Source organism: Squalius cephalus (assembly GCF_949319135.1).
Source record: "Squalius cephalus genome assembly, chromosome: 23".
Classification (NCBI taxonomy): domain Eukaryota; kingdom Metazoa; phylum Chordata; class Actinopteri; order Cypriniformes; family Leuciscidae; genus Squalius; species Squalius cephalus.
The window spans coordinates 4131404-4152924 of record NC_137144.1 but is presented as its reverse complement, the minus strand read 5'-3'; the positions used below and the strand labels follow the sequence as shown (position 1 = coordinate 4152924).

Genomic DNA, 21521 nt, shown 5'->3' with positions numbered 1-21521 from the left:
TATTCCATAACGTTATTCCACATCAACACTTGAGAAAAGAAAACAGCCTACCTCACTCCTCAGCGGGATCTGCTCCTCATATCAGGAGATATTGCTCCTCATATCAGCACTGTTCTGAGGAAACTTTTCTCCATAAGGTAGGCTAGGCTATATTATGCCTCACTCGATTGCGACGCGCTTTGTTTACAGCTGATGTGGGGGTGTTTCACAGACTGAAATGGTTCTCAGAATTTGCATTTGAATAGCACGCGCTCTCCGGGGAGTGGTCAAATTACTTTTGAATGGCTCGTAATGAGCTCGACTGGAGTCGCTCTCTTTTTGTACAGATTACAGAAGCTGAGAATATTTGTTTTTTATATAAATTACTTCATTTAAAAGATGCGATCTCAAGCTTTATGCCCGTGGGTCTGTTTGCCTGTTTGACTGAATTTTCGCGGAGTTATAGATCATTTTCGAACGCGTTTCAAATGGGAGTTTACTGACAGAGAGAAGGCAGAAATCGCATCACGTTAATATTTCTTTATTTGTCAAAAAGCAAAACACTTAATTTTTATTGTGAGTATACAGAAAAAAAATAGAAACTGAACAGGATCGATTGATGTATTACACGAAAATGAAAGATAAAAATTAACAGAGCATTTAGTGTTTATTTTCATTGCTAAAAAAAAAAAACGAGCAAAACGCGCAGGCGCGTTTTTGGTCCCCAGAGGGTTAACAAAGCAAGACAAGTGACTAACTGAAACAGAGGGCTTAAATAGAGCAAACAGAGGGAGAAACTAACTATATAATTAACACAACGCACCTGAACTGAGGAACTCATCAATTAGTAACCTAGGAGACAAACAGGTAGGGAATGAAAGATGAACTAAACTGATTAACAATGCAAAGAGGAATAACAATGAAACTCAGGCTAAAACAGAAACACAGATCATAAACAAACTCAAAATGTTACAATGTTGACAATTTTACATCATTATTTTAATCTGTTTCTTTTTTCTCTTTTTTCAGCAGAGTGGATAGAGATGATCAGACTGGAGACCTGCAGCAGGATTCTCCTGAACTACAGAGAGTCAAAGACCAACACAAAACCAGCATGAAGAACACGTATGATAAATTATTTGAGGGAATGAAACTCCAAGAGAATGAAACTCTCCTGGACAAGATCTACACACAGCTCTACATCATAGAGGGAGAGAGTGAAGGAGTGAATGAAGAACATGAGGTTTTACAGATGGAGAAAACGGCCAGAACACAACACTCACAAGAGACTCCAATCGACTGCAATGACATCTTTAAAGCCTCACCTGAACCAGGACATGAGAAGAAAGAGCGAATCAAGACTGTTCTTACTAAAGGCATTGCTGGAATCGGGAAAACCGTCTCTGTGCAGAAGTTCATTCTGGACTGGGCTGAGGGAAAAGCCAATCAGGATGTAGATTTCATGTTCGTGCTTCCATTTCGAGAGCTGAACTTGATCCGAGATCATCAGTACAGTCTTCACAGACTTCTGCTGGACTTTCATCCTGAACTTCAAGATCTGGACTCAAAGATTTATGAGGAGTGTAAAGTTGTGTTCATCTTTGATGGTCTGGATGAAAGCAGAATCCCACTGATGTTTTCAGACGTTCAGGAAGTTTCTGATGTGACTGAGACTTCATCAGTGGGTGTGTTGATGTCAAAGCTCATGAAAGGAGATCTGCTTCCTTCTTCTCTCATCTGGATCACATCCAGACCAGCAGCAGCCAATCAGATCCCCTCCAAATACATCCACCGTCTGACAGAGATTCAGGGATTCAATGATCCTCAGAAGGAGGAATATTTCAGGAAGAGAATCAGTAACGAGCATCAAGCCAGCAGAATCATCTCACACATCAGAAGAGCAAAAAGCCTCCACATCATGTGCCACATACCCGTCTTCTGCTGGATCTCATCCACTGTGCTTCAAAAGCACCTGAAAGAAGATCTGAGTGCAGAAATCCCTCAAACTCTGACTGAAATGTACATCCACTTCCTGCTGATTCAGATCAACATGAGGAATCAGAAGTATGAAGAGAGAGATCCAGAGAAACTCCTGCAGTCCAATAGAGAAGTGATTGTAAAACTTGCTGAAGTGGCTTTCAAACAGCTGATGAAGGGCAATGTGATGTTCTATGAGGAGGACCTGAGAGAGAGCGGCATAAATGTTAATGATGCCTCTGTGTATTCTGGGATTTGCACTGAGATTTTTAAGGAGGATTCTGTCATTCATCAGAGGAAAGTCTACAGCTTCATTCATCTGAGCTTTCAGGAGTTTCTAGCTGCATTCTATGCATTGTACTGCTATTTAAAAGAATCTCTGCAGCCTTTGAATGAAAGATTCAAACAGCATAGTTTCAATAAAGTGTCCCTGTGTGAGAAACTAACATCAGCAGTAGATAAAGCCCTCAAGAGTAGAAATGGACACCTTGATCTGTTCCTGCGCTTCCTTCTGGGTGTCTCACTGGAGTCTAATCAGAGACTCTTACAAGATCTACTGACACACACAGAGAACAGCTCAGAGAGCATCAGAGAAACAACACTGTACATTAAAGAAAAGATCAAAGGTGGATATGGACTCTCCACTGAAAAATCCATCAATCTGTTCCTTTGTCTGCTGGAAGTGAAAGACCTGACTCTGTCCAGAGAGATTGAGGAGTTTGTGAAATCAGACAAACAGTCAGAGAATAAACTCTCTGCTGCTCACTGCTCAGCAGTGACATACATGCTTCAGATGTCAGACGAGGTGCTGGATGAGTTGAATCTCAAGAAATTCAACACCTCAGATGAGTGTAGAAGAAGATTGATACCAGCTGTAATCAACTGCACTAAAGCTATGTGAGTGTTTAATAATTAACAAATGAATAATCATGTTTAAAAATGAATCTAGCACTTTTAAAATGAACCATTTCCTAAATGAGAGATTTTATACTAAATCTTAAAGAGTCTTAAAGAGGTCATGACATGTCTTTTTATGATTTTAATATTTTATTTGAGGTTCACTTATAATGTTCATTATTTTTATTTTTTTAATTATTTTTTTTACACAAACATGCTGTGCATGATTATTTTCCAGTCTTTGGGGAACGCCTTCACCATGAAAAGTTAAATCTTGATTGGTGCTGCGTCACCTTGTGACGTGTGTTGGTTTAAGACAAAAGCTATAAAGTGAAGCTGACAACACAACAGCATCAGCTTTCTGTCTTCAGTAAGCACTCCTTTTGACTGTGTGTCTTATTTTGTGTTGTCTTTCCCTTGAATTATATATATATATATATATATATTATCAAATGGCGAGTTCTAAGCAGTTTAGATTGTGTGTGCATCCCTGCCCTCGTTACATCACAGGTGGGTTCACACACGATCTGTGTGTGTGCTGCTTGGGTGTGGAGCATGCTCGGCCAGCCATTGAGGGGGGTAGCTGTGCACACTGTGAGGAGCTCCCTCAGAACGCTCCACTCCCGCCTGGCCATGTTTGAAGAGAGCGGCCAGGCTCACACTTCCCATGGGTCTCGTGTCTGCCAAGGCAGCACGGCAGCTTCATTCACGGGACTCGAAATTTTAACCTGTGGAGGAATTTGAGACGGCTTCTGCCCTTTCTCAGCTCTCACTCACTAGTTCCGCTGCTTAAACTCGGGATACATAAGCCCGCTCTCTGGCTTCTTCAACCCTGAGTGAGAGTTTAATGTTGGGATTGTCTGCTTCTGAGGAGTTAGATGTCCTCAGCATTGATGCGGGGGATTTTGGTGACTTGCCAGCCATATCTCTACAGTACGAGGAGCTTATGGATGTTGTGTCTTAATGAAATATAATAGAAGCCATTCACCTCACGCCTTTGAGTCCCATGGTTCACCACTATTCATCGATCGTAGGCCTCAATTAGAATGGCTATGGGACGATGCCCAGGGTTTAAGAGACCCTTGCTGCTTATCTCTCCCCTGACCCCCAATTTCCACCAGATGCGTAACGGCTGCGTAACGGCTCCGCTGCGTGACAGCTCCGTGTTCCGTCGTCCGTCAATACCCACCAGGTCCGGATTTGTTGTGGAACGGCTGCGGTCATGACTGACAGCTGAAGTCACAAGGACCCACGAGATCTCGCAAATTCACGTATGATCGCTTGATATAAGTGCTGAATTGCCTGCGGAGCTCTCCGGCATCCGGCAAAAATAGAAGCTCTGCGTATCTGCTCCGGAGGGCTGCGGATCGCCGGAGTCGGAACGCAGCTGTACCGCATTCAGTGGAAATACACTCATTGACTTTAATGGAAACCTATTGACTCCGCCGCCGTGCCGGAGCCGTAACGCAGCCGGTGGAAATTGGGGGTGATGCTGTGTCGTCCCTCAAAACCCAGACCCTGCCCACCAAGCTATGTCGTATGACTTCGTCGCTGGTGGGCAAGGCATATATGGCGGCAGGTCAGACGGGCGCTTGCTTACATACCATGTCAATCTTGCAAGCGTACCAGGCCGACCTGCTCAGGGATTTGAATAATGGCAGCTATGGAGAGACACCTTTTGGTTGAAACTCTCTGGTATCAAGGAGGAGGACAAGTCTTTCCACCTTGATGCCCTGCTGTTGCCTCCTGGGGCCTGTTTTAGAAAGGAGGTTAAGTGAAAACTCTGAGTATGTTTACCCTGAAATGAGGGAAACTCTGGGTTTTCTGTTTCAGAATGGGAGGTATGTCAAACCCGAGAAAGCAGAGTAAGTCAAGCCCGTTTCTGAAAGAGAGGTATCTTATACTCAGAGTCAGTTACCATGGTAACTAACTCTGTGAACCTAACCTGGTCGGGAGCAGGTTTTCTTTGGTAAACCCAAAGTTTCTTTCGGTCTCCTCCCCTTTTTTAAAGAGGAAGCAGTGTTTAAACACCTCATTCATTCTTTCAGAACATTTATTCATTGCTGTTTTTACTGCTGTTTTTTTTTAAATAAGATGAAGTCTATATAACTCCTTAACTGGCAACTGAAAATACAGTAGTAGAATAGAGTTACATAATGTAGTTCTTAACAAATTCTACAGAATTAAACTGTGGCATTTACTGAAAATCACTGAACTGTGTTCATCTGTGCACCAGAAGTTGATGGACCGTCCTCCTGCTGTTCTTCCACACTCTGGGGGCGCGGGGAGAGATAAGAATACCCGTTTATACTTAGATTTAAACTTAGATTCTATAGGCTACTCCACATAAAAATGTAAAATAATCTGAATGTGTAGATTGTTTGATGTGTAGACACATAATTAGGGGTGACCCCGAATAGTCGAAGATTCGATGCTTCGATTGGAGGAGCCTGATTCGACTACCGATCTCACGGTCGAATCTTCGCAGAGGTGTTATGAAACGAAGATCATGCCACTTTGGCTATATGAGGGCGCTCAATGTCTGATTTCACATAGAACTACCGGTTTTCTGTCAATACGTTAATATTCAGCCTATTATGATAATGCTGTATATAAAAATGTGCAAAGTTATATATAAATATTTTTTAACGTGCGTGAATAAATCCAAACACCCCGTGACAGATTTAAGTTTCACTTTCAATCCGTAACCGACAGAGGAGCGTCTTGGCGGCAAGGATTTAAATCTTTAACAATGTCTGGGATAAGAAAATCTAAAGTGTGGATGTACACCATCAGAAAGGATATTCTCCAAGGCTGGATTTAGCATCAGGAAAACCATGATCACACCTCTGCCCATGCTTCTGCCGGCCAACATTAACAAGTTGGTTTTCCACGGGACATTCTAAAATGCTTAACGTGAAAAAAGCTTTTAAAACGCTTAAAAGGCACTTTAACGTGGCTTAATGTATGTACACAGTACACACTTTATTAAGAAACCATACTATGTGCAGATGAACCCAGAATATGAATGCAATGCGTTCCTCCTATAGTAAAGCGTTTTCTTTACATAATTTGATATTTTAATTTAACTATTTTAGGAGATTAAGCCGTAAGCGCTTTTCACGTTTTAAAATGTATTTTATCTGCATGCACAATTTAAAAAGACTCCAACGGACACAGACAGAGTGAAAGACTGGATTTGTTCTCTCGATCAGGTAGGCTACAAGTGATTTCAAAACTTTTCAGCCGGTTCTAATTTGATTTTTGGATGCTGTGAACAATTTTAGCTAGAAAGACTGCTACTCCAGTTTAGCATTTATTGAATTTAGCATTTATAAAGTTGAAAATTCTGGCTACTATTGTTATTTTAATAATTTCTTTATTATTATTTTATTTATTGATCTGTCAGGGTTATCTAATCTAACTATTTGTGGCTTGTGTTTTGAATATATGTTCCCCTGCACTTTAGGCATTTTGCACACATTTGCTCCTCATCTTGTGACTTGATTCTGATTTATTTCGTTTTGTATTTTTGTTTATTAGGAAGGTATATTCTGTTCTAATTTAATTTTGTAAATTACTTGTTTATTTTTTCGGTGCATCGATGTTGTGCTGTACTTAGAGCCTGCTCGCACAAGTAATTTAGCCGATTTAATTTGATTTGCATGTGAAATGCAAATCCTGTCTGCAGTGTGGCTTTTCAGGAGTTATTTATGTTATCTCTTAGTTTTATTGATCCAAAATGTTTTTATACATTTTTTTCTATATCTTTGTGTGATCGCCACTTTGAAATGTTAAAGCCCCGCCCCCATCCCCACCCCCATACACATGATTCCACTATTAGTCGACTATAGGCAAGACTTGACGATTCTGATTCGACTATGAAAATCCATAGTCGGGGACACCCCTACACATAATATTAACATTACCTCTGTAGTCCTCTCTGTGGCAGCAGAAACTCTTTATCCCCATCGTCTTGTGAAGATGAGCATTTGGTTGAGAACACTTTATAGCACTATTTGTCATCATTTCTGGTGTATTGAGTAGGCTACTTACAACTGCCTGGGGTTCTGTTGGGACAGGAGGCTCCAAAAGACCAACAAAAAACCCAACCCAAAGTAAAATAAATGGAAATATCAAAAATAGCCTATATAAAAAATAACACATATGTAAACCTCTTATATTTTATGAAGGCCCTTGGATCTTCGGTAGTGACTGGCTCTGATGTCCCTCCAGGAATTCCCTCAGCCAAAAATGCTGCTGCACTGCTAGACACTGGATGCTTTTTAGTTATTTAATATGTCAAATGTTTGTAAAGTCAGCTAGCCTACACCCATGATATGCTCAAGCCTTACCTGATGTTACCTTACCTTACCTATGTTTTTATATTTCATTTTTAGCTGCTGCCATGTTCTTTTAATGCCAGCAGGATTGCACCTACATGAAAATTAAAATTAGGTTGAATAACATACTGTTCTTACAGTTTCACCTCAGATATTATAACAGTTGGGTAAGTTACTCTAAAATAGTTAATAATTACTAACTACAAATTACATCTTCAACCGTGTAATTAGATTAATGTAATAAAGGCTATCTTTAGAAAGTATTGGTCTACTTATTACTAATTACTAAATCCCATATCAACCTCAACCACTTGAACAATACAAGGAGAGACAAGAAACTGCACTTTTAATGCTTTCAAATAAACAATAGACAATTGTATGAAATATTCTTGAATTGACCAAAGTGTGTAGAGGGAGAAGGTTACATTAAAAATATACCTTTTAAAAATGTATGTTAAATATACAGAATTGTTCTATAGTCTAATGCAATTACATTAGATTTTACTTTAAATTACAGAAGAATTAAGGGTGTACTCACTCTAGGCACGGTTGCCATGAACTGGGCCCGAGTACGATTGTACTGTTCCGTGCTCCAGCACGGTTAGCGCTCACACTGCATGCGAACCGCGCCCGAGTCCAACTGAACCGTGCTCTGGCCCACCTCTTCCAAGCGGGCCAGGGCTGGCTAATCGAGCCGCGCCCGGGCACGGTTCGGAGCACTCACACTAGTCAAATGAACCGCGCTTTGGTGGTCAAACGCACTCGGGCACGGTTCAAACTGGCTAGTGTGAGTACACCCTAAGAATAAGCCCTTTAATTAAATTACAGTATTTAGATGACTTGGTAATTAATTACACCCATCACTGTATAACAGTAATTAAAATGTAAACTTATGCATTGACTCGAGCAACTATTTTCTCCCTAGTTAACTCTCTGTCCTTCGCTGCTGCAGCCGGTATTTCAAAAATAATAATAATATGTGTTCGTACTCTCCATATGCTTGCAGAAGCACATCCAGTTCTGCTGGGGAAAATATAAAATAATAAGAGACATACCTGTTTTTGTTTGGCGCTGTTGCCATGGTGACTCATAATATCTGCGCTCCATTTATAATGGCTTTTTATAGATGTGGTGCACGTGCTTAACTCAGAGTCAGTCAACTCAGAGTTGATTGAACTAACTCATTTCAGCTGTTCTGTAACTGAACTCAGAGTTTCCATTCTCATGGTAAGTCAACTCAGAGTTCAAGTTTTAACTCAGAGTTGGTTGCCAGGGGGCAGCGCCAGCCATCTGCGCCTGGCTCCTCTTACAAGCAACAACAAAAAGAGCGTTGCAGCTCGAGCCCTCCCTCAACTAGCCTGGGGGTAGAAGCAACATTTTTACCCAAAGCCCTTGCAAGAGAAAACTTATCAGAGGACTGTTCTTCTTTCCAAGAAGGTGTAGGATTTGAGAATGAACCAAAACACAAATAAATCTTCAAGATGATTTGTTCAAACATAAGTCCACACAAAAACCCCCACTCCATACTCTAGACCCCAAATCAACAAGCTAGGACCATAAATAAAGATGATCCTAGCTAAATAAAGATGGTTAAGACCTATTATTAGCCTTAGTAGTGGGAAATTCAGATAATTTTACAGACTCAGATCTTTGAATCTCGTTCAGCAAAATGAACGAATCTTTTTTTCGAGTCATTTCGTTCATTTCAGCAGAATATAATTAAAATGTCATGTTAAATAGCCCAACACATCTAGTACTTACGAAAATGTTGATTACATTTGAAAAAATAAAAATAAACTATAGGGTAATGCAGCCAAATTCAAATTATAAGAAACCGAAATGTTTACTTAATTGATTAGCTGGGTCTTAAAGGACAAGTTCGGTATTTTACACTTAAAGCCCTGTTTACAGATCGTATTTACAAAGACGTGAAACTCACCGAGTGGTCAGGGGTGTTCACTGGTATGCTCACTCAAAAATCGCTGAAAAAGATGCATTCCAACAGGTGTTTTACCATTAGTTGTAAAACTGTGGACCTATTTTTCCAAACGTCTCACACCCGTAGATTCTTCCGTTGAGAGCTTGAATAATAGACACTCCAGCCCAGTTGGTGGCGATAATGCACCTTTGCCAATTGCAAGCAAACCACTGGCATTTCATTGAATACACAGAAGAAGCAGAAGAAGAAGCGGCGGAGTAATACCGTACCTCACACAGCTCTTTCAATACAACTCAATGGAGTTGGACAAAAACTACGATAAAACCTGTTGGAATGCATCTTTTTCAGCGATTTTTGAGTGAGCATACCAGTGAACACCCCTGACCACTCGGTGAGTTTCACGTCTTTGTAAACGAAAGTTTAATGTGTTTTAGGAAGGAATGTTCCAGTGCACCTAGACAACCATTGTGGGGGTGGGGGGGGAAAGCGAAATCAACCTAAAATTCTCGGGACAGCAGCATTTGTCCAAAATTTAATCTTAACCGTTCTATTTCATCAGATACGATCTGTAAACAGGGCTTTAAGTGTAAAATACCGAACTTGTCCTTTTAAGTTCAGACTAATGCAGTCTGTTAGTTCACCTCACCTCCTGATCCGAGACGTTCTTTCTATACAACTTCAAATTGATCACGTCTGTTCCCCACCTCGTGTCTTCGGGTTCGAACTTCAAGCTGCACTGAAGTACCGGTTCATTTTGTGTTGACTGTGCATGCGCGCAACATCCCATAGTTCTGTATATGAAACAGAAATGATTAGTTCGAGTCTTCGGGAGTTCGGGTTCGTCTCGGCCGGGTCCGAGTCTTTCGTTCTTCCTGTCAGTCCCATAGAGACTATGCTGTCAGTACCGGAAAGAGAAATGATTAGTTCATCTGGATCGGGTTCGGCTGAGTCTGAGTCTTTCTTTCTTCCTGTCAGTTCCATAGAGACAATGGCCCTCATTTATCAAAAGTGCGTACACCAAATTTCCAGCGTATACCTGGCGTAAACCCAAAACCACGGTGACTTTGAGATTTATCAATATGGACGTTGGCGCACGGCACGCTCAAATCCTACGCCAGCTCAGGAGGTGGTGTACATGTACGCACGTTTTGAGTTAGTGCGGAAATGCGCAGAAAAACAATTCCTAACACCACAAAACGCACTGACAAACTAAAAGATATGATATATTATGACCCCCTGAAAAAAACAACAACAAAGTAATTATAACCTTCAGCGTTTATTTTTGTGCAACATGGACTTCAATGTTTAATTTGTGTGACTTTACCAAAGCATTTGATTTGTAGGCATATGTATTCCTTCAGTTGCGAGCCTGTGCGCTTTACCTGACCTGGGTTCAGTAAGGCCGGTGACACACTGGATGCGTGGCGTGAGCGTCTCAGCTGCGTGGCGTGTCCGTTTTTATTTCGGCTCCCATGTTAACAGGTTAGAGCTTGCACATTGCCTGTGTGACATGCGCGTCTCCGCATGCATGCTAGAAATAGAACCGATGCCTATTTTTCGCGCAAAAAGTGCAAGCGTGTTGGAAGCGTTTCCAGGCAAAATAGAATAGGAAAAGATGTTTATATGTCATTTTGACACGAATACATATTAATAAATAACATTTTGATGTTTGAAAGTCTCTAGGTTTTGACATAAATGCAGATATAAATGTAATAAAAAAAATAATATCGATTTTCAAATATTGCACCTGTCAATACAGAACGAAATATTCTGTAGCCTATTTTGTGTCAGTACTGCCGACGTTGTCTTTGCTGCTATATTTATGTTTAACATGAAGTATAGGCCTTCCACAACTCTCTCTCCCCACATGTCAAATATATCACCAATGAGGCTTATCATATGTCACCTATAGCAGCAGCAGCGCCGCGTCAGACACGTTTCTGGTGTGCAAAGACATAGAAAACGCCACGCAGCTGACACGCAACAGAAACGCCACGCTCACGCCACGCTCACGCCACGCAGCCAGTGTGTCACCGGCCTAATGAAAGGCTTTCAATGACCAAAAAATAATTCAGACTGACAAAATAATAAAAATGACATTCTTCTTTTAAATAATAATAATAATAATAATAATAATAACGACATTCTTCTTCTAAATAACAATAAGCGTCATTAATAATAAAAATCTAGAAATCAATTTAGTTTCTTTCCACTTCCCTGGTGATGGTCTCGATCTCCACGTCGGAGAAGTTTCTCTTCTTTGCTGTCTTCCGTGTGTCCATGGCGTAAAATGAGGGTGTGGGGGAAGCGGAGACTTGAATATATAGGGGCGTGTTATTCTAATGACGATCGTTTTCAGCCGCGGCATTTATCAAGGGCAGTTATTGTGTACACCTGGATTTCAAAGGGGTGGGAGTGTAAGTGAGAGGAGTGTAAGCATAATCTTACGCCAACATATACACCCGTTTCTACGCAAGAATGATAAATGAGGGCCAATATGATTAGTTCATTGAGTCTTTCGGGTTTGAGTCTTCGTTCTTTTGTCATGTGACCGCTGGTATCTCGCTACAAATACAACTTTAGATTCGTATTATTCAGTAGAGTAAGATTAGATTCAGTAAAGTAGGCATTGAAGTGCTCTTCTGGAGGCAGTCAGATGCACAAATCTACAGTGCAACATCACAATGAGGAGGAAGTAGAATTTTTGACAGCTTAGTTTCAAATGTTATTTTTGTAGTGAAGAGGAATTTTTTAGGTGTGAAACTTACAGTAATTTATAAAATGGTGAACTCAAATATATCAAAATATTAAAGATTAATGTCATGACCCTTTAACTATATGCATTAAACAACCCTTAAAAGTCCTCAGATGTACCAGAAATTTTGAGTTACTGTTTAAGAAAACTTTTTTTCTGACATAGAAGAGAAGTTTAAGAGACTAAACATGGAAATAGACTAAACTCACTTAGATACATGTGTGGATATTGATAATATCACTTAAGCTAATGCAACCAAAGTAGCAAATAATAGGAAGCTAAAATATTTATTAAATGAACAATTAAGCAGTAAGGATTTAATCTATGAAAAATTGTACAATTACACTAAATGAGGTGGAGAGGATACTCTCTGATTCAAAACTGTGATTTTTTTTTTTTTTTTTTTTTCGTCTCCAGCAGCATTTTTCATTTAAAATTGTTCAGTGTGTAAATATTTGAAACGTCCTTTACTGTTATTTCAGTATTGTTTTTAATTTTATTTATTTATTTTGTAATTATTTCATCTTTTCAAGACTTTCTGGATGTAATCTTACTGGTCAGCATTGTGAAATTGTGGCATCAGCTCTGCAATCCTTAAACTGTGCCATGAGAGAGCTAGACCTGAGTAACAATCACCTGCATGATTCAGGAGTGAAGCTGATCTCTGACGGACTGAAGAATCCAAACTGTCAGCTGCAGATACTGAGGTATGTAAGAACGTATATTATATAATTTAGAGTCAGCCCGTTTTAATGTTTATGTGTGTTTGTAGATCTGACTGTTGACGTGTATGTTTTCTGCTCTCTTTCAGTCTTGCTGGTTGTAATCTCACTGTTCATTGCTGTGAGAGTTTGTCATCATCTCTTCAATCCTCAAATTGTGTCCTGAGAGAGCTAGACCTGAGTAACAATGACCTGCAGGATTCATTGAAGCTGATCTCTGATGGACTGAAGAGCCCAAACTGTCAGCTGCAGAAACTGAGGTATTTTTTTTTTTAAATAAAAGGAAAGAAAACAAAGCAATGTCAAGTCAATTTTATTTGTATAGCGCTTTAAGCAATCCAAGTGCTTTCCAAGCTGCTTTACTAAAAATTGTGCTTTAATGTCTTAAAGCCAGAGTGAACAGCTAAAGGTGAATCTATAATCTAGTTTACATTGTGTGTTCGATATGATTATGTATATGGAATAAATTAAATTCTATCGATTTTCAGTATGCAAAATCAACTTAACATATTTTTTGTCATACAGAAACAATACATCATTCAAAACTGTATAGAAAAAAAAAAAAGTTTTCTTTTTGTACACTTACAATTACAACAAAACTTTGTGCTTTTGTAAAATAAAGAAAACAAACAAGGTGCGCTTTCTGCCGTCTCAGTCAGTGAACTTCCTTCTGAAACGCATCTCAAAAATGAACCGAAACTTAGTGATATTTGCCACATAGACGTGAGAAATATCGAAAACAAATATTTCTGTTTATGTAATTATGAAACCAACGTATGAAACCAGCGAGAGGTACAGTTTCTTCCATCTCTGCTCATTACCTGTATTGTGACCACACCCACGCGCAGCGCAGGCTATTCATATGGTAATCCTCCATGTGAGCCACACAAATCTGTAAGCGCGAACTCCCATCACCTCGATAAACAAAGAATCAAGCGTCATCAGATTCCTCTACTTTTCACTGAGTTTGGGAGAAGACGCGCTGTGAGGAATAAGCCTTGAATTTACATCAGAAAAAGAATGTAATGTGTGGCTTGATCCAGTAGAGTATATACTTTCTGAGTAATTTATTCTTATTTACATTAGGTAACATTTAAGTGTTACATAAACTTGTACATATTGCACTAGTTGAACTATTGCCAGACTAAAATGAGTGAAATCAACTGAAACATGTTGAAATATAAAATAGGCTATATAGGAAGGTAAGCAACCTTTTATTGCCAAATGTTAAATTCAATATAAATGTCGAATGACACAAGGATGTATTCAATTTCATAATATGAATTATATATGTTATTACAATGCTATTGTTTTTATGCTTTATAATATAAAGCACAGTATGATATAAAAGTAAAATAAGTTTTTACATTGTAGCTTGATTAATATTACAATGTTTAGACCAGAGTTTACTATGAAATACTGTGTTTGTGAATATCTGCTTAAACCTAGGTGTTTATAATGTGCTAAACAATAGTGTTTAATAGTAAGGAGCGTCTCAATCGCTTCAGTAGATGCTGCTGCATCTCTGCAACCGCTGAGTTTGAATCACTTATGATGTGCATTTCTAAAGCAAAATGTGCCAAACATTACATATTTTTACTCCAATCTCACTTCATAACGTCAGTCAAGTGTTTGAAATTACTTCTTTTTCGGATCTGAAGTGGCTTATCACAGAATGAGACAGACATTATATTATTTTGTAGTATTCTATTCTGTAACTAATGCTATGTCGATTAGCATTGCATTGTACATAGACTTTTTTCTTATGAAAATGAAATGGGTTGAAGAACACAGATAAACCATATATTGTTGCAGTGGTGTGCTTATTGTATTCAGATTTAATAAGTCAAAGCGTTCCTATCTTTTTTTTTTTTTTTTAGCTACAGCGATAGCTGTATTAGGGATTTCCTGGAAGTTATAATACTTCTGTGAGGGATATTTGGACTTTCTGCGTGATGCCGCCCTCCGGCTTGCACTATAAATCAAAACAGGCATAACGTGTTCCCCTTTCATGGGTTCCCTTGCCCACTCTATATGAGCGAGGATGACACACACTCGCTCTGTGTGATGTGTTTGGGAGCGAAGCATGCACAGGCTGTGGTTTCTTCCCCCCAGGATGAGGACCCGATGCTCGAATGATCTGACCTTGAAAAGTTAGATGTTTTGGGCATCAAGGCATGAGAATCAGAGGACTCGCTACTTCATTCTCCTGCCTTTGAGGAGCTGCTGGAAGTTGTGACCAGAGCTGTGGCCATCAGAAAAGCAGGAAGCGCACAAAAAAGTAAGCTCGATGAGTGCTTCCTGCAGACTCGGAATCTTTCCTTTTTTCACTGATCTCCACACTGAGCTGTCGAGATCGTGGAATAAGCCTATGAGGCTATGGGGTGATGCTGCGGGTTGAAGAGACACTGGCATCATATATCTTACCCGACGCTGCGTCATCCCTCAAGTCTCCGGCACTGCTCTCCAATCCCTGCCGTACAACATCGGCTTTGGCGTGCAAGGCATATATGGTGGCTGGTCGGGCTGGTTCATGCCTGCACACGATGGGTATCATGCAGGCATACCAGGCCGACCTACTGAAAGAAATGGATGACAGTGGGGAGGTCACGCTCGACAACTTTAACCCTCTGGGGGTCTAAGGTGTTTTTGGGGTCCTTGAGATGTTCTGACATGCCCTGACATTTGTGCTTTTTTCAGTTGCTTATAAACATATTAATGGCAAAGGTATAATTACACTCTATTTAGCACAAACAGGGCTACCATAATATGTGAGCAACATGTATGTACTGTACATGTTTGTATTTTTGAGAGAATAATGTTTATGCATGGTTATTGAAAAAACTAAAGTTTCTGAAATAAGGCCACAAAACACATACTAAATATGTGTCCACAAGACTTTTGACTAATGGGTGTTGTTGCCTAGAGTTTTTTTCTTCAAAATTATCTGAAAATCATCCTGCCTTATCATTCACATAAAACAATACATTGATTTAAATTTTGCAAGACACTTTCTGTTTGGAAAGGCAATATGCGTCAACGATCCAACACCATTGTGCATATTGAGTGGTTCGCACCTGAGGAGACAATGGAGACAAAAAAAAAGAAAGAAAAAAAAATTGAGATTCTTCCAACTGTGAACCAAATTGGTAGAATCTCAATTTTTTTTCTTTCTTTTTTTTCACATGGAAAACATGTCTAGTAATTGTGCAGTTAATTCTCATACTGTATTTTCAGTTTTGGAATATGTATCCTCTCCCCAAATTTGTTACTAATAAAACACAATAAAAATTATTTAAAGAAAAGGCTTATATTTACCTTTTGTTTACATTGTTTACCGTTTGTTTACATCTACCTTGTAAATATATATTTTTATTAAAAAGGTTACAATTACAACAACAATTCAAGTGTAATCTTTCTTTGTAAAAACTAAAGTATACATTTTATCATACATATTTCAAAGTTAAGGATTCATTACTTTGAATATAGCCTAGGCTACATTGGAACAAACACTATAATAACATATTATTTGATTACTTTATTTTTGACAAAACATACTATATTTAACATATGAGCAAAAATTGGCAAACAAAAGCTTATTTGAGGTGGCAGATATTTTACAGTAAAAATTTATAATCTATCCAAAACTAGTCAACAAAATGTTGTCTTTCATGTCTTACATGTCTGTAACATAGGTCTTTCATTTTTATTATAGGGAATATAAATGTTAATTTGCAGTTTAATACGTTGCTTATACAAATACATTTTATTTCAACATATTTCAGTCGATTTTTACTCATCTCAGTATAGCAATACAGTTTGCTAAAAGCGAATCATTCATTCACACACAGAAACGCGATTCAAATTTAAACCATCTTTTTGCGAGCTGTGATAAACAGCGCGCATCTCTGCCATTCATTCATTCACACAGAAACGCGATTCACTTGAGAATGAAAAAAACTTACTACAGTATTCCATAGCTCAGGATCCGTTGCTCCTCGAAATACCAGCACTTCTGAGGTACATTTTCCATTATTATTATTATTACGATAGTATTATTCCTCACAGCGCTGCGAGACGGTCTAAACAAGTACAATGATCTGATTAAACTTGATGTGTTTTCTCGAGCTGATATAGGGGCGTTCAAAGTTTGCATGGATTGCCTCAGTCATTTGCGTTTGAGTAGCGCGCTCTCCATGGGCGGGATCACATTAAAAATAATGAGCTGAGATGAGAACGACTGATCTCTCTCTCTTTTCATACAGATTACATAATCAGAGAATATTTGATTTAGTTTTGAATTAGATAATTTAAAAGTACACACTTGAATGATTATAAAGATATATTGCTCATGCCTGGGTGAATAGTATTCGCTGAGTTTTGTTTAAGTTTAGAGACTTGCTCCAAAAAAAAGTTCACCGAGACAGACAGGCAGAAAGCACACCCTGTTTATTTTCTTTATTTTACAAAAACACAATGTTTCTCGCCTGTAAGTGGACACATAAAAAAAGTTGACATTTAACAGTTTATTTTTTCATATTTCTTAAGTCTGTATGACCATAAATGACGGAGTATTTTAAGTTTATTTTGCTGCTATGTGAAAAAAATCGAGCAAAACGCGCTCGCGGGTTAACCCTCTGTCGCCTAGAGTTTTTTCTTCAAAATGATGTGAAAATCATCCTGCCTAATCACTCACATAAAACGATACATTGATTTAAATTTTGTGAAACACTTTTAGTTTGGAAAGGCAATATGCGGATGGGGCGTAAACGATCCTTACACCACCATGAATATTTAGTGGTTCACACCTGAGAAGTTCACACCCATAATGAGCCTTTCATTCAGGTGTGTCACTGAGCCACAGGAAAGAATGCAAGGTCTCTCTCTCTCTCTCTCTCTCTCTATATATATATATATATATACACATACATACATACATACTTACACATATGTATATATTTAACACATGAGCAGAAATTGGCAGCATTATAAGCTTATTTGATGTGGCAATATTTTACAGTAAAAACTTTATAATCTATCCAATTTTTGTAGTCGATTTTTACTCATCTTAGTATAGCAATAGAGTTTGGTAAAAGCTGTTCATTCATTCACACACAGAAACGCGATTCATTTTGAAACAGTATTTGTGCCAGCTGTTGTAGCTACACAACAGCACGCATCTGTGCGTTCATTCATTCACACACAGAAACGCGATTCATTTTGAAACAGTATTTGTGCCAGCTGTTGTAGCTACACAACAGCGCGCATCTGTGCATTCATTCATTCATTCACGCACAGAAACGCGATTCATATTTAAACAGTCTTTTTGCGTGTACAGACACTTGCGATTAGAACAAAGCATAGAACTGACCTATTCCTCAGCGGGATCCGTTGCTCCTCGAAATGAAACTTCCAGAACTTCTGAGGTAAATTTTCCAGGATTATTATCAATATAGTATTATTCCTCACAGCGTCATAAAGTACATGAGTCTGAAAGTGAACTCGCAGTGTGTGTTATCCAGCTGATGTGGGCGTTTCACAGGATTGCAGGATCGCTTCACATTTGCGTTTGAATAGCGCGCGCTCTCCGTGGGCGGAGTCAAATTAAAACATAATGAGCTGAGATGAGAACGACTGACATCTCTCTCTTTTCATTCATATTACATAAACTGAGAATATTTGTTTTTTATAAAAATTACTTCATTTAAAAGAAGAGAATTCAAGCTTCATGCCTGTGTGCCTGTGTGACTGTTTGACTGAGTATTCGCTGAGTTATGGTTCATTTTCGGATGCGTTTCAGAATGGACTTAACTGACAGAGTGAAGGCAGAACTCGCTTCGTGTTTATTTTTCTTTATTTGGCAAAAAGCACAACACTTTGTTTTTATTGTGAGTATACACAAAAATAATACACACTTAACAGAATCGATTGATGTATGAAACTCCTATGGAAAATCAAAGTCAACAGAGTATTTTTGAGTCTCTTTTACACTGATAAAAAAAAAACGAGCTGGTATCGCCGGCGATACCGCCGACCCCAGGGGGTTAAAGAGTTACGTCGAGCAGCAGACCTGTCTCTCTGTGCTCTCGGCCACTCCATGGCAGCATTAGTAGTCACGGAGAGACATTTTGATTTGATTTGATTTGATTTGATTTGATTTATTTCAACAATAATCATAAACTTATACAGTCATGCCAGAGGCAGTTCATATACATTGAATACAATTTGTTGAGGATAAAATACACAAAAAAGCCACAGGCTTATTTCCATTGTGGTCCTCTACCTGCATAAAATGAAACGAACAGTTCAAATGGGAATAAAATCAAATAACAAGCAACTCACACTTTACAAATTCTTAAGGCATCCTAATTGGAAAGCCATTTTTTTACTTCTCTTCTAAAGGGCCATGCCTCCTGTAATTGTTTTATATGATCAGGCAATTCGTTCCAAGCAACTGCACTTGAGTACAAAAACGAATTTTTCCCAACTACACTTTTAAACCGGTACAGATATATATTATTTGTCCTTGCCCTTGTAGAAATACAATGTACATCTCTCACAAAAACATAGTAGTCATACAAGTATTTAGGAACAGTTCTCTGAATTATTTTGTACACCATCATAATTTTAATAAACATTACTCTTTTATCCACTTTTAAAATACCCAATTCCCTGAAATGGTTATTGTTAAGATACATACGAGGATGCAACCCCAGAACGATTCTACACAACCTGTTCTGAGAAGTCTGTAATTTATTTTTAACATGTTTTTTAGAGCCACTGTACCAAAAAGTTACTGCATAGTCGAAATGAGGTTGCACTAATGCACCAGCTAACATTGTCATTGTTTGTTAATCTAAATAAGCAGCCTGTCTTGCTAAAAATTTTATTCGATTATTTATTTTCGATAAAGCTACAGCTGCCATGCTATCTCCAGTCATTTTGTTATCAAGAATACATCCCAAAAATTTCACTTCTTGTTTAAAAGTAAAATACGCATCTCCCACCCTTATTTCTGAGTTGGGACATTTCTTCAACTTTGCAGCAGAACCGAATAAAATAACCTCAGTTTTCCCTAAGTGCAAAAATAGCTTATTTTGAAAACACCAATTAGACACTTCTACAATTTCTCTACTTAACTTGTTTTCTATTGTTTCTTTATTTTCATCAGTAACTATTATTATGGCATCATCCGCATATAATGATAAGTGGCTAGAACAGGCCATCTTTAAATCATTTATATAAATTTTAAAAAGTAAGGGCCCTAATACACTACCTTGTGGTACTCCACTAGAGATCGGCAAAAAGTCTGAGCACACTCCATTTACATCGACCATTTGACACCTGTTTGTAAGATAAGATTTGATCCATTTACATGAATTAGAGTCAAAACCCATAGCATTTAATTTCAGCAACAGAATACTATGGTCAACTGTGTCAAAGGCTTTTCGTAAATCGAGCAGTACCATCCCACTTAATTTACCTTTATCTATTCCTTTCTTTATATAATCCGTCAAATATAGAATAGTTGACTCTGTGGAATGCAACCTTCTAAAACCAGACTGAAATTCATATAAAATACTAAAATTGGAAAAATATTCTTCAATTTGGTCAAATAATATTTTTTCAAACATTTTAGATAACGAAGACAGGATTGACACAGGCCTATAATTATTACACTCTAGCCTACTCCCTTTTTTAAAAAGGGGAAAATTTTTGGCTTGTTTAAATTCAGCCGGTACCTTATTCTGGCAGATAGAGAGATTTAAAATGTGAGTAACCATAGGAGTTATAAAATTAGCAGCATCTTTAATAAACTTGGCCGGAATATTATCTAACCCTGTGGCTTTATTGCACTTCAATTCACTTAGTTTCTTAGAAACTGTCACCTCTTTTACTTTGTTAAATGAAAAACCTCCTAAGGCAACACCACAATTATCATAATATTCTTTAACCAAATTATCATCATATAAATCTGATTTTGCTGGAAGCTCTTTTGCTAAATTATCGCCCACCGTAGTAAAAAACTCATTTAAACAATTCGCTACCTTTTTCTGATCTGTCATCAATTGACCATTAATTTTAAGACTGATTTTTGAATCTTTACTTTTAACCTTTTGCCGATAGCCTAAACCACTCAAGATTCGCCATAGTTTTTTAGAGTCTTGTTTAGCTTCACTGATTTCATTCATCAAAAACATTTTTTTGGCCTCTTTAATCTTGCATCTTATCTCATTTCTTTTACGTTTAAATTTGTTATAATTATCTTTATTTCCAACTTTTTTGAATAATTTTAAGCTATTATTACGTTCCTTAATATCTTTTAAAATACTATCTGTCATCCAGGGTTCTGGTCTTTGCTTGATTCTTATTTCTTTGCAAGGTGCAACTTTATTCAAAACTTGCACAAATAACTTTTTAAACCTGTCCCAAACTGTATCCACATCATCAATCTGCATCACTTCTTTCCAATTAGCCTTGCTAAGTTCATCAACAAAAACTTGTGGACTGTATCTTTTAAGCGATCTAATTTTTAATGTATTATGATGACTTATAGCCTCTCTCTTTAATTTCCTAAAAACATATACCATATTGTGATCACTTAAACCAAGCTCCAAAACACCACTTTCATGTATCCTAGAAATGTCTGAAACCAATATAACATCAATAATTGTACTGCTTTTAGAAGTAATTCTGGTTGGGTCACTGATAATTTGATTCAATGCATATGATTTACAAAATGAACTGAACTGCTTAAACACTGATGAATCTTTCTTCAACATATCTGTGTTTAAATCGCCCAGAATAAGCAATTCTTGACCTAAAACATAATTAGACCTATTTAAGACCTCATCCAGACTCTCATAAAAATCACTTTGATCCGGAGGACGATAACAAATACCAACCAA

At 38.1% G+C, this 21521-nt stretch overlaps 1 protein-coding gene across 1 annotated transcript in view; it reads left to right on the top strand.

The window, feature by feature from the left end:
• LOC307151149 (protein NLRC3-like) overlaps nt 1-21521 on the top strand; it is a 58510-nt gene that overhangs the window by 14672 nt on the left and 22317 nt on the right. Inside the window, exons 4-6 of the mRNA XM_079859010.1 lie at nt 1009-2853; nt 12424-12597; nt 12702-12872. Of these exons, the coding sequence (XP_079715136.1) occupies nt 1009-2853; nt 12424-12597; nt 12702-12872 (2190 nt within the window). The remainder of the gene's footprint in view (nt 1-1008; nt 2854-12423; nt 12598-12701; nt 12873-21521) is intronic.